The following is a 13,726-nucleotide window of genomic DNA, read 5'->3' on the forward strand; positions in this document are numbered from 1 at the left end:
ATTAATCTAGTCCCATTTGCCAGCATTTGGCCCATATACCTCTAAATCCTTCTTATTCATGTACTCATCCAGATGCCTTTTAAATTTTGTAATTGTACCAGCGTCCACTATTCTGCTGGCAGTTTTTCCAAACATGCAGCACCCTCTGATTGAAAAAAATTGCCCCTTACGTCTGTTTTAAATCTTTTCCCTCTCACCTTAATTTTATGCCCTCTAGTCTTGGACTCCGCCACCCTGGGGAAAAGACTTTGGCTGTTTACCTTATCCATACTCCTCATAATTTTATAAACTATAACTTCATCCCTCAGCCTTCGATGCTCCAGGGAAAATAGCCACAGCTTATTCCACCTCTTCCTGTAGCTCTAACAGTCCAACCCTGGCAACATCCTTGTACATCTTTCCTGTGCCCTCTCAAGTTTTACAACATCTTTTCTATAGCTGGGAGACTAGAATGGAATGCAGTATTACAAAAATAGCCTAACTAATATCCTGTACAGCTGCAATATGACCTCTCAACTCGTTTGCTCAATGCACTAACCAATAAAGGCAAGGGTACCAAATGCCGCCTTCACTTTCCTGTCTACCTGTGACTCCACTGTCACGGAACTATGAACCTGCACTCCAAGATCTCTTTGTATGGCAGCACTCCCCAGGACCTTACCATTAAGTGCACAACTTCTGCTCTGATTTGTCTTTCCAAAATGCAGCACCTTCATTCATATAAATTAATCCCCATCTGCCACTCCTCAGCCCATCAACCCATCTGATCAAGGTCCTGTTGTATGCTGAGATACCCTTTTTCACTGTCCACCAGACCACCATTTTGTGTAAGCTGACGGAGCTGTTGTTTTTAGTATTATTTACCATGCATTTCTTTAAATCTTGAGCAGTGATTTATTTCCAGGTAGGAAAAAGAACAGTTTTGCCTTCAAAAATAGTGAAAATTGTGATATCTACAAAACAACTACCATCATTGGTATTAAGTAAATGATTTTCTGATCGGATGGATTTGCAGTCAGTGCCTACTAATTAATTTTTCTAACAGTTAAGACTGATGTTGTCCTGATAGTTGTACTATTTTTTAATTAATCAATGCTTTTCTAGTCAATGTATATACTTCAGCTTACCAACATAAGTGAGAAGACCCCTGTAAAATCCATTGGACAGAGCAGTTAAAGTACATAATAATATAAAAGTTAGATATTGGCTTTGAAGATTACAGAATCCATATGTTAAGGCTAAAAAAATTTCAATATGGACAATATGAATTTCAATTTAGCCTTTAGCAGGTTTAACCTCAATCTGAAATGTCAATGATAAGTGGAGTGACAAACTCTGAATGCCTCAATCCCATTGAGAATGCTGGGACTCTTGGCTTATGAATGGTCACTTTTTCAGGGCTATGAGCTCCAGGTCCGGGTTTTTGAGTATAATGGGTGGGCAAATCATATCGACCCAGCATCGAGTAGGCTGGAAGTTTCCGCTTGTAAATGTTAGGATCAGTGCGGTTATACCTGCCAGGCCCTGGGGTTTTGGATAGATCATCTCTCTTTGTCCTCCCAGTGACTGAGAAACTAGCACTGGAAGGTTTGTTAGGAACCTTTGGTCCCATCAGAGAGGGAAGAGTATAGCTATTAGGTGCAGGAACAACATCCACCTTGCGATGTCTAGTTCGGGATCCTATGGAATATGCTGGTGATCTGTGCTCGTTAAGGTGGGGTGCAGTCTCTGGATTATATGTGCCTGGTCCAGGTGTTCCTGGTTTTCGCGAAACATCTGAATAGGCCAAAAAGTTAATGTTAATCAGGTGATAAGTCAGAATACTGTCAAAACAAATGCTGCATTTTACTTTGCAATTTTCTTTCTTCTTTAGCTTGCATTAGGAGAAGGCTGCACAGGTTGTCTAACTGCGGTTTCTTGATCAAATGATCATTCTGCTTACATGAACTTGACAACAGACTGGGGATTGGGGATTAGAACCTCACTCCTGACAGTCCTGGGATACAGAGGCTGAAGCTCTGAGACTCAGCTGTCATCCAGAATGAGACTAGAATGAAGGCAGTTCCCGAGTCTTTGGTTTGTAGGAGCCTAAAATTCTCCTTGTGGTTATTGGCTTCAAATCATGGCCTTTCAAACAGCTAACCAACCTGATAACCCTTAGTGGGGTATCAACTGCAATATCCTAATTGTATTGTTGACTGAGACAAGGGTTCCGTCAGGCCATTTTATCACGCAAATTGCTGGTCCTGGTGAAATATGGGTAAAACTTCCATTGGAGGTTACTGCTTGTCCACTATAGCTTTGGCTGCAGATCAGCAGAAACCATGAGGAAACGTGGATTGTTTTTTATGCTAGTCTCCAATCTTTCAGTTAAGACTGGAGATTAGGAAAATTTTCCATGGAAATTAGCCAAAAAAATCTTTGCAGCACTGACTAGGAACAGATTAGGGGTCAGATCCCATGGTCTTCTCAGACTATCTTGCTTATATCATAATTATTTATTTACCAAAACCCATATGAAAAACACAGGCAGATTTTCATCCTTCTGTGTAAGAGTGAGATGGTAGCACAGTTAAAATAGATCATTTCACAGTAGATCATTCAGCACCCTGTTCCCCCTGTCCAAATAGCACCACACTGGTGGTGGTCTGGAAATGGAAAGGGGTACAAAGTCTCTGTTAGAAATGGGCAAAAGTCTCACGAGCTGGTTGTATCAGGAACATGTGAGTTACCAGAATGAAACAGTGTGCATGGGCCACCTACCTTGCCACTAAGCAGCCTAACAATGAAAGGAATGTCATAGAAGACTCAAGAGATTTTCACAAATAAGGTCTTGAAAGTCTTACGAGGAGAGGCTGAGGGACTTGAGGCTGTTTTCATTAGAGAGAAGAAGGTTGAGAGATGACTTAATTGAGACATAAAATAATCAGAGGGTTAGATAGGGTGGATAGGGAGAGCCTTTTTCCTAGGATGGTGACGGCGAGCATGAAGGGGCATCACTTTGAATTCAGGGGTGAAAGATATAGGACAGATGTCAGAGGTAGTTTCTTTACTCAGAGAGTAGTAAGGGAATGGAACACTTTGCCTGCAATGGTAGTAGATTCGCCAACTTTAAGTACATTTAAGTCGTCATTGGACAAGCATATGGACATACATGGAATAGTGTAGGTTAGATGGGCTTCAGATCGGTATGACAGGTCGGCACAACATCGAGGGCCGAAGGGCCTGTACTGTGCTGTAATGTTCTATGTTCTAAATAGACTTTAACGTGATTTTTACTGGGGCTTAAATACTTGACTAATTCCACAATCAATCACTATCAGTAATATTGCTTCAACAATTCTTTTTATCCAAGAATTCCAATGGATCATGTATTTTTAAACCTTTTATACTTAATTTTCTGTTTTATTCAGTGTTCCAAGGCCTTAAATGTTACACAACTCTCAAATGATGAGTTAGTAAAATCTTTGTAAACCTAAAGGGATCGATATTGTATTTATTGATAGCTTTTCTCACCAGAGGTTTTCACTCTTCCCAATATGGAGAATGCGGGTGTTCCATTCCTACCAAATCGTGTGATCTTTGGATCAACATAATACCGAGGTCCCGGACTGCAGTTGACTTCGTACACTGTCAAGAGAGAGTTTGGATACATGAAAGTTTTTGTGACAGCTCAAAAATATTGAATTTGAATTAGAACATGCTTCCATATTCTATTACATATTCTTCATTTGTAATCTCTTGCAGGTTATGCTTGTGTTTTGATCTAATACCTACCAGAGGAAAGGCATAGTAGTCAATTCTCTGGCACTGAGCCTGACACTGTGGCAAAGAAGGGAAGGGGGCAGAACAGAAAAGTACTCGTGGTAGGGGACTCGATAGTTAGGGGAATCGACAGGAGATTTTGTGGTCAGGATCGGGATTCCTGGAAGGTATGTTGCCTCCCTGGTGCCAGGGTCTGGGACATCTCCAATCGGTTGTATAAGATTATAAAAGGGGAGGGGGAACAGCCAGAAATCGTGTTACATATTGGTACTAATGACATAGCCAGAAAAAGGATTGAGGATATAAAAAGTGATTTCAGGGAGTTAGGATGGAAGCTGCAAAGCAGGACGAACAAGAGTAGTGTTCTCTAGTTTACTACTGGTGCCACGAGATAGCGAGGCGAGGAACAGGGGGCGGGCGCAGCTTAACACGTGGCTGCGCAGCTGGTGTAGGAGGGTGGGCTTCAGATATGTAGATAATTGGGATGCCTTTGGGGAAGGTGGGACCTGTACAAGAAGGATGGGTTGCATGTGAACTGGAAGGGGACCAATGTCCTGGGTGGAAGGTTTGCTCGAGTAGTTCGAGAGGGTTTAAACTAGTATGGCAGGGGGGTGGGAACCTGAGCTGTATACCGGAGGTGAGAGTTGATGCAGGTGAGGCAGTAGCAAGAGGTAGACCAGCTAGTGGGAAGGATTTTCCTGGGAAGGAACCAAGGCATCAGTTAAAGCGAGTTTGCTTTAACGCAAGGAGTATCAGGAATAAAAGTGATGAACTTAGAGCATGGATCAGTACCTGGTGCTATGATGTTGTGGCCATAAGAGAGACATGGGTTTCTCAGGGGCAGGAATGGTTGCTGGATGTTCCAGGGTGTAGAGCATTTAAAAAGAATAGGGAAGGGGGAAAAGAGGAGGGAGTGTAGCACTACTAATCAGAGAGGGTATCACAGCTAGAGAAGCTTCCATTGTCGAGGAAGATCTGCCTACCGAGTCAGTATGGGTGGAAATTAGGAACAGCAAGGGAGTAGTCACCTCGTTAGGGGTTTACTCGTCAAAAGGAAGAAGGTAGCTTACATAAGGTGGAGGAAGCTAGGGTCAAGCTCAGCTCTAGAGGATTACAGGCAGGCGAGGAAGGAGCTCAAAAATGGTCTGAGGAGAGCCAGGAGGGGGCACGAGAAAGGCTTGGCAGAACGGATTAGGGAGAACGCAAAGGCATTTTACACTTATGTGAGGAATAAGAGAATGGTCAAAGAAAGAGTAGGGCCGATCAGGGATAGCATAAGGAACTTGTGTGTGGAGTCTGAGGATGTAGGGGAGCCCCTAAATGAGTTTTTTTCCTTCTGTCTTTACGAAAGAAACGAACTTTGTAGTGAATGAAACCTTTGAAGAGCAGGTGTGCATGCTGGAATGGATAGAGATAGAGGAAGCTGATGTGCTGAAAATTTTGTCAAACATTAAGATTGACAAGTCGCCAGGCCCAGACCAGATTTGTCCTCGGCTGCTTTGGGAAACGAGAAATGCAATTGCTTCGCCACTTGCGAAGATCTTTGCATCCTCGCTCTCCACTGGTGCCGTACCTGAGGACTGGAGAGAGGCAAATGTAATTCCTCTCTTCAAGAAAGGAAATAGGGAAATCCCCGGCAATTACAGACCAGTAAGTCTGCCGTCTGCAAGGTGTTAGAAAGGATTCTGAGGGATAGGATTTATGACCATCTGGAAGAGCATGGCTTGATTAAATGCAGTCAACATGGCTTTGTGAGGGGCAGGTCATGCCTCACAAACCTTATTGAGTTCTTTGAGGATGTGACTAGAAGGTTGATGAGGGTTGAGCTGTGGATGTGGTGTATATGGACTTCAGCAAGGCATTTGATAAGGTTCCCCATGGTAGGGTCATTCAGAAGGTCAGGAGGAATGGGATACAGGGGAACTTAGCTGTCTGGATACAGAGATAATAAAATGTGAGGCTGAATGAACACAGCAGGCCAAGCAGCATCTCAGGAGCACAAAAGCTGACGTTTCGGGCCTAGACCCTTCATCAGAGGGCTCTCTGATGAAGGGTCTAGGCCCGAAACGTCAGCTTTTGTGCTCCTGAGATGCTGCTTGGCCTGCTGTGTTCATCCAGCCTCACATTTTATTATCTTGGAATCTCCAGCATCTGCAGTTCCCATTATCTCTGTCTGGATACAGAAGTGGCTGGCCAACAGAAGACAGTGAGTGGTAGTAGAAGGAAAATATTCTGCCTGGAAGTCAGTGGTGAGTGGTGTTCCACAGGGCTCTGTCCTTGGGCCTCTACTGTTTGTAATTTTTATTAATGACTTGGATGAGGGGATTGAAGGATGGGTCAGCAAGTTTGCAGACGACACAAAGGTCGGAGGTGTCGTTGACAGTATAGAGGGCTGTTGTAGGCTGCAGCGGGACATTGACAGGATGCAGAGATGGGCTGAGAGGTGGCAGATGGAGTTCAACCTGGATAAATGCAAGGTGATGCATTTTGGAAGGTCGAATTTGAAAGCTGAGTACAGGATTAAGGATAGGATTCTTGGCAGTGTGGAGGAACAGAGGGATCTTGGTGTGCAGATACATAGATCCCTTAAAATGGCCACCCAAGTGGACAGGGTTGTTAAGAAAGCATATGGTGTTTTGGCTTTCATTAGCAGGGGGATTGAGTTTAAGAGTCGTGAGATCTTGTTGCAGCTCTATAAAACTTTGGTTAGACCGCACTTGGAATACTGCGTCTAGTTCTGGTCGCCCTATTATAGGAAAGATGTGGATGCTTTGGAGAGGGTTCAGAGGAGGTTTACCAGGATGCTGCCTGGACTGGAGGGCTTATCTTATGAAGAGAGGTTGACTGAGCTCGGACTTTTTTCATTGGAGAAAAGGAGGAGGAGAGGGGACGTAATTGAGGTATACAAGATAATGAGAGGCATAGATAGAGTTGATAGCCAGAGACTATTTCCCAGGGCAGAAATGGCTAACACGAGGGGTCATAGTTTTAAGCTGGTTGGAGGAAAGTATAGAGGGGATGTCAGAGGCAGGTTCTTTACACAGAGAGTTGTGAGAGCATGGAATGCGTTGCCAGCAGCAGTTGTGGAAGCAAGGTCATTGGGGACATTTAAGAGACTGCCGGACATGCATATGGTCACAGAAATTTGAGGGTGCATACATGAGGATCAATGGTCGGCACAACATCATGGGCTGAAGGGCCTGTTCTGTGCTGTACTGTTCTGTTCTATGTTCTATGTTCTACCGATAATGACAGTGTTTTTGCTATCAAGAGCCTGCAATAATATTACAACAATTCATTCAGAAGTGGATTATAAATCACTGTTGCAGGCACAGTTAACTTTCACAGAAATAGTGCCTATAAATTATCATGTGAAAAATTAACATACAATAACACAATGCACCCATACAATTAATTATTGTGCCCAAAATCTCCTTTAAAATGATACACAAAGTAATTATAGGCATACATTATGCAGTTAGATATCTATAATAATTTGCTGTGTCAAATAGATTGTTTTTCAAAGTAATTAGAGTAAATTATTTGCAAGTTTCAATGGAGGTACAGAGTCCATTATTTATATAGTGTGGAAAGAACATTTATGTGATTTATTTCCAAAATGCAATAAGGAAAATATTTCAACTTCACATCTGAATAGTTGAAAGCAACTGCTCCATAGTTATTTAGCTATCCTTAGCTAGGTCATGTTGAGTGACAAGCTCAGTAGTTAGCCTATCATTATCTCATATGGTTGCACATACTGTCCGGACAATGGACTTAGGCTGTAGATGAGTGTAGATGTAGACCTGGATTTACACACACATCCACTGGGCAAGACAGCAATCCTGATAGCAGGAAGATGGCCCCGATTCTGTTTTCCACATTCTCAAAAATTGCAAATAGCATTTATGTAAGAATCATCTTTCCAAATGACAGTTGGCACATAATAGAGACACAATAATAAGAGGAAGAAATAATTTTGTTTTTCCTGGACAGATTATTGACACTAGATTTGAAATATTAGTTATTTCACTGAAGAAATGACCTACGTATATTTTTCAATTCTTCCATTCTTCTTCCCAAGGGTTTGGCCGTGCATTTCTATCGGATCGGTCCTCATTAATGGACAACTGCAATAGTATGTCGTTTCCTTTTGCAGGATGGCCGACTAGAAAACCGTCCCACTTTTATGAACAGTCAACTTGTTTGGCAATGTTATGAATGCCCTTTCCGTGGCCAACAAGTCCAGAGATGGGCCTGCAACCCAAGCTTCTGACCTAGAGATAGGGGCATTATCACCGCACTATTGGACCATGCAAAATAGCCTGTAAAATTCTCTCAATGCTACATTTTTTGACAGAACGTGTTTCAGATTTGTCACTTTTGTCACACTATAAAGAAAAGATGATTGTTTTATTAGTTGAATTCTGATTACTTACACGCACTGCTGTGTTTTTTCCCAAATGTGTAAGCTGGATTTGTGTGTTTGGTATAATCATGTCCCACAAACCCAACTGCTGGGGGTAGTCCATATCTTCCTGGTCCAGGCCCTAGATAAAATGAGAGAATAGGAATTCTTTCTAAAACAAAAGGTTACAGGGAAGTGCTTTGAGATGTCCAGTGAAAACTGGTCTATGAATGGCAAATCTTTGTTTCACGTAAAAAAATGACTAAATGGAACCATCCTACCCTAAGAACATATAAATTGATCCTGTGGAATTGTACTTTATTACTTCCAGCAATTTTTTTTTATGTTAGTGGAAGATCGTCATCAGTGGTATTGATGCTACTGAAAATGATTTAGCTGTTACAAACTCATCTGCCTGCTGAACTCCTGCTTCAAATCTCCCGCATAGTCAAGTTTTTCAATTGACCTTGTGAGTTTTAGACTGTGGTTCGTCAGACCACTTTCCACATGTTCATTTTTTAACAAAAGAATGAACTGTTTGACAGCATTCATATGAAGTCAGAATAATAATTTGTTAGATGATCGTAGTTCCTTTAATTATTAGCCCTGACTGGCTTTAACACCTGAGCTTGGCTTTGAGCCAAACTGTGATTTGCCTGCGTGAGGTACCTTTCTAATACATAAATAATCTTGATTCTGTATGGACACACCACAGGAGGTCCCTCATGAATGTGACAGAAGTTTTGTCATCCCAAGGAACTAAACTTTGCAACTAAACAAGAAAACTGACAACAAGTTAAACTGTTACCATGAGTCTAATACATTGTTAAATGTAAGGTTTTTATGTGATGAAGTCTACACACAAATTTTCTTTAAAATTGGCCTGTACAATGTAACTGAGGTACATTCTCATTATATTAACAAAGGTTACACTGTACTGCTTTGTTGTACATATTTATACTGTAATTTAAGTTTGAGGCAAACATAAGTTGGGAGCAACACACTGGATGGAGATGCAACTCTCTCAGCCCAGCAGGAATATTTCATAGTTGAATCAATTTTCCTGTCACTGGTGCACTGTGTTTTCTGGGGAATTAACGTATTTCTGTATCTCCACTGGTCTCTTATTGGTTTGGAAGAAAATGTCAATTTTATCCTTCAGGAAAAGTGTATAGACTATTTAATGTGTTCCCAGTTTTGGACAGAGACGATGTATTGCATTCTCTTATCAAATATCTCATCCTAGTCTATTAGTGTAGCAGACATCGCAGTTCATTATAGAGAGGGAACACTTTCAGACACTAGCAGTGAGTGTTGCATTTATCACCCTGGGATGCTTTTCCCAGGTCAATCTACCCTGCATCCCTCTGCACAATTGGACAACTAACAGCAATTGCCCCCTTCTCTCACAGTTAGCCTGCCCAATGATCAAAACTCCTGCAATCCCCACTTCCACCCCCCATGATTGAGTAACCCCCCAGAGTCATCAACTGTTGCTGTAACAGTCACATTGCAAACCCTTGCAATCATGTGTAGTCTCATAATTAATATTGTACTCACCAGTACTTGTAATCTATACCCCAATCAGCCTGAAATAACCTAGTATAACACGGTGTGAAGCTGGATGAACACAGTACTGAGGAAGGGTCTCGACCCGAAACGTCAAACTTTCCTGCTCCTCTGATGCTGCTTGGCCTGCTGTGTTCATCCAGCCTGATACTGTGTTATCTCAGATTCTCCAGCATCAGCAGTTCCTACTATCTCTGAATAACCTGGTCCTGGGCTGCCTGATCTGGAGTCAATGCCACCATTTGGGCTGGCTTCCAGTTAGGGTTTCTGTTTTAAAAACTCATACACAATGTGGTAGTAAACTTTGCATTGTTCAGAAAAAGTATATTACTTTATTTCGTTGACAGATAGCGTCTAAGTAAAGGTTGCTCTGAATCTCTGACCCATTCTGAATTTATCTGTTATGAATATCAGGTCACATTTAGTGTGGGGAAAATAACACAATGTTTGAGATCTACAATTTTGATCAATCCTAGTGCTTTTTCTGCTGTGGAGAAGTCTAATCATAAATATAGAGAGGTCGCAGTATGTATTAGTGAGAAATATTTAGCCCATCATTTTGTTTCAAGTGGATAGAATAAAATGGGTGCTTCATTGTTCCAAGTATACCTTTTTATTTAAAGCCCCTAGGTGAATAAATCAGGTAGAACTGTTTCACAGAATTATTTCAGACATGCTGAAATCTTGCATCAGGAGTTAAACTTTGAAACTCAGAGAAGTAGGAGCATGAGTGGCGCAGTTGCTCGCTGATTAGCACTGCAGCCTCACAAGTGCCAGAGACCCAGGTTCGATTCCACCCTCGGGTGACTGTCTGCATGGAGTTTTCACATTCTCTTCCTGTGTCTGTGTGGGCTTCCTATGGGTGCTCTTTTTTCCTCCCACAGGCCAGAAGGATTGGCCATGTTAAATTGCCCATAGTGTTCAGGGGAATGGATCTGTGTGGGATGCTGAGAGGGTTGGTGTGTACTTGTTGGGCCGAAGGGCCTCTTTCTGCTCTGTAGAGTTTATTCTCTATGATGTAGCCCTTCAAAGCTGTTCATTAAGATCATGGCTGGTTATCCACCTCAGTAGTTTTCCTGCTTTTTCCTTTGATCCTTTCAGCCCCCAGTGCTATATCCAATTTCTTCTTAAAATCATATCATAGTTTGCCTTGACTGCTTTCTGTGAAAGTGAATCCTACAGGTTCACCACTCTCAGGGTGAAGAAATTTTCGTCACAGTTGTAAATGGTTTACCCTGTATCCTTAGAGAAGTGAGTCGTGGTTCTGGACTCCTCCACCATCAGAACATCCTTCCTGCTTCTATGCTTTGGAGAAGTTAGTGCAACGCAAGCATATCATGTGATTCTAGAGAATTGCTGTTGGTCAGGGTTTTCTTGTAAACAAAAATAAAAGCTATGTGCACACATCATTTTTAAAGAATTACATCCTGGCCAATATTTCCCTATGAGATTGAAATGGGCAAATAATAGAGTAGAATGTTACACAAATACTAGAATAATTTGCATTTTTTATGTTTTATTTTCACCTAAGTAACTCATCTATGTAATATCTTTCTCTGAAATGGAGCCTTGCAGTACATCCGACAAATAATTTGCATATTGTCTTGTCTTATCTCTGAGGGTGCTGACAGCCATTTTACAACTTTTGTAGTTATGTAAGAGACTAATTTGTGCTCAGCAAGGCCTGAGAAGCAGCAAATTAATGGACAGCTGTTTATTTTGGTTGACACATTTGCTCTTCTGCAAAGATTACAGCAGTATCCTTGACATCCATCTGAGCAGGTAGACAAGGCCTTATGTCATATCCACTGTAAGGCACCTGCAGGAATGTAGCAAAACCAGTGCTCAAGTCTGGGGGTGGAAGCTTAAAGTTGCAATCCTCTGGCTTTTCCCAAACGTAAGATGGCATGGCTTGACTCAGTAACATGTTTTCCAGCATCTTTATGTTTTTGAAACAGTTCCGGCGTACTGTGCTCTCCATGTCTTTGCCATAGCAGCTACAAGGAAGAGGCCCAGAGACTCATGGTTTCTATAGTATGGAGGAACCTGCTATTAATGAAAAGTTATATATCCGTTTCAAAATAAAACGGAAGAATATTTTGACTAAGATGTGGCACCCTTAAACTTTCCTTCCCATTTGAGTTTATGGTATATGCATTATATAATGGATATTCATTCAGAATTTACTAGCAAGTTGAACTGGATACAGGGATAATTACACACAGATTGCAATGACACCATAACCCAGGTGAGCACTGAAAGAAAAAGAAAAGGCCTTCGTTTAAAGTTCCAAAATCAGTCAAGTTTAATTATCTCAATATTCTTAATATTGTTCAAATGATTCCAGGTTTATATATCAAACTGTAATCGAACATTCCTCAGCTCTGAATTTCAGTGTTTTTCTGCCCTATACTCTGCAAATTGTTGCAATTCTGATATTTTATTCTGCTTTAAACGTATTGGAGGTAACAATTATAAAACAGAACATGAATCTTTGCTTTGAGAGTGAAAGCCCAATATAGAACAGGAACTGTAGTTGCTGGCTGCATTGTAGCTCAGAATGGAATTATGTATACTTCAATATTGTCTGCAGTTTTTGGATGGTTCGTACAGCACAGCGGGAGGATATTTTAGCATGGGTTTTGCTGGTTGTTAGTGGATCTATCCAATTAGTGACAGTCTTCTGTTCTTTGCACATGGCCCTTCAGATTTCAGATTTTTCCTGTTCAAGTATGTATCCAACTCCCTTTTTGAAAGTTATTAAACCTGTTGATCCACCAAGCTTGCATGCTATATAATCTGGGTCGTAACACTGACTTGTGTAAACAAATTCTTCTCATCTCCCTTCTGGGTCTCTTGTCATTTATCTTAAATATGTTTCCTCTGTCTATCAGCATCCTTACTAATGGAAACGGTTTCATACAGAAGACTAAAAGTATTTTACAAAATTAAACATGTAATGATAATTATAAACTTTAATTCCATTCTACAACCATTAACATTCAAGTATGCTTTATAGCAGTAACTGTAACTTAAATAGAAGTTGCTGGAAAACCTCAGCAGGTCTGGCAGCATCTGTGAAAAAAGTCAGAGTTAACATTTCGGGTCTGGTGACCCTTCCTCAGAGCAGTTCTGAGAGCAGACCCTGCTGAGCTTTTCTAGCAACTTCTGTTTTTGTTGCTGACCTACAGCATCTGCGGTTTTTACTGTAACTTAAATATTACTTTTGAATAACTATCTTTGGATTTATTCAGCACATCTTTATTTCGATTGTGACTGAATTGAGAAAAGTTGTTCACATAAGTCTTTTGATTACTACAAGGAAGTTATTAATGCCAGAGCAAAAAGTTACCTTTCTCATGAGCTGCAATGGTGGGATACACTTTCTTGGTGTTATTCTTCATCTTCTAGGAATGAATCAACTTGTTGAGCAGTTCGAGTGATCACAGGTACTGAAATGTTATCCTTGCAATACAACTGCCCTGATGGAGCAATGATACAAAGGTTGGTGCCTTTAACAATTACCAAGTTTCCATGGAAGCAATTGCACTTAGCTCATTCAGGCATACAGTTACTCATGCACTCAAGTGGCACATGCGCCTCTGTACTGGGCTCTGCTGTCTTGTCCTATTGAATGCAGGGTGCACACTTGACAGATGTACAATGCAGCGTCATGACTATGTTTCTGGTCCTTTAATCCAGGAACAAGAGATCATTTCTCACCACAGCAGTGTATGAATTTGAATCCAGTCTTAACAGCCTGAAAATAAAAGGCTGATAGCTTCACTTTTATGACCAATTGCTCTAGTTTGAGACTGCATTCACTTTCTTAGAATGACAGATCCTTGGAGGTGAATTCTTAAAAGTCACATCAGAAATATGATTTATTGCAAAATTAACCAGTGTACAGAAATGCATCTATTTACTGAATCATCCATTTTAGATTCTTAAAATATATTTTTAGTGACTTGAAATCTGGGTTAC

General features: G+C 41.1%; 1 protein-coding gene across 1 annotated transcript; it reads right to left on the reverse strand.

The window, feature by feature from the left end:
- Window positions 1-964: 964 nt before the first annotated feature.
- cimap1d (CIMAP1 family member D) lies at window positions 965-13,219 on the reverse strand. The gene is made up of 4 exons (XM_048560076.2): window positions 13,095-13,219; window positions 8,205-8,315; window positions 3,517-3,630; window positions 965-1,776 (listed from the first exon to the last, which is right to left on the reverse strand). Exons 1-4 carry the CDS (start codon window positions 13,144-13,146, stop codon window positions 1,298-1,300), a joined length of 756 nt encoding a protein of 251 aa, XP_048416033.1. The 5' UTR covers window positions 13,147-13,219; the 3' UTR covers window positions 965-1,297.
- Between the last annotated feature and the right edge of the window lie 507 nt (window positions 13,220-13,726).

The sequence above is a fragment of the Stegostoma tigrinum genome, chromosome 30 (assembly GCF_030684315.1).
Source record: "Stegostoma tigrinum isolate sSteTig4 chromosome 30, sSteTig4.hap1, whole genome shotgun sequence".
NCBI lineage: Eukaryota > Metazoa > Chordata > Chondrichthyes > Orectolobiformes > Stegostomatidae > Stegostoma > Stegostoma tigrinum.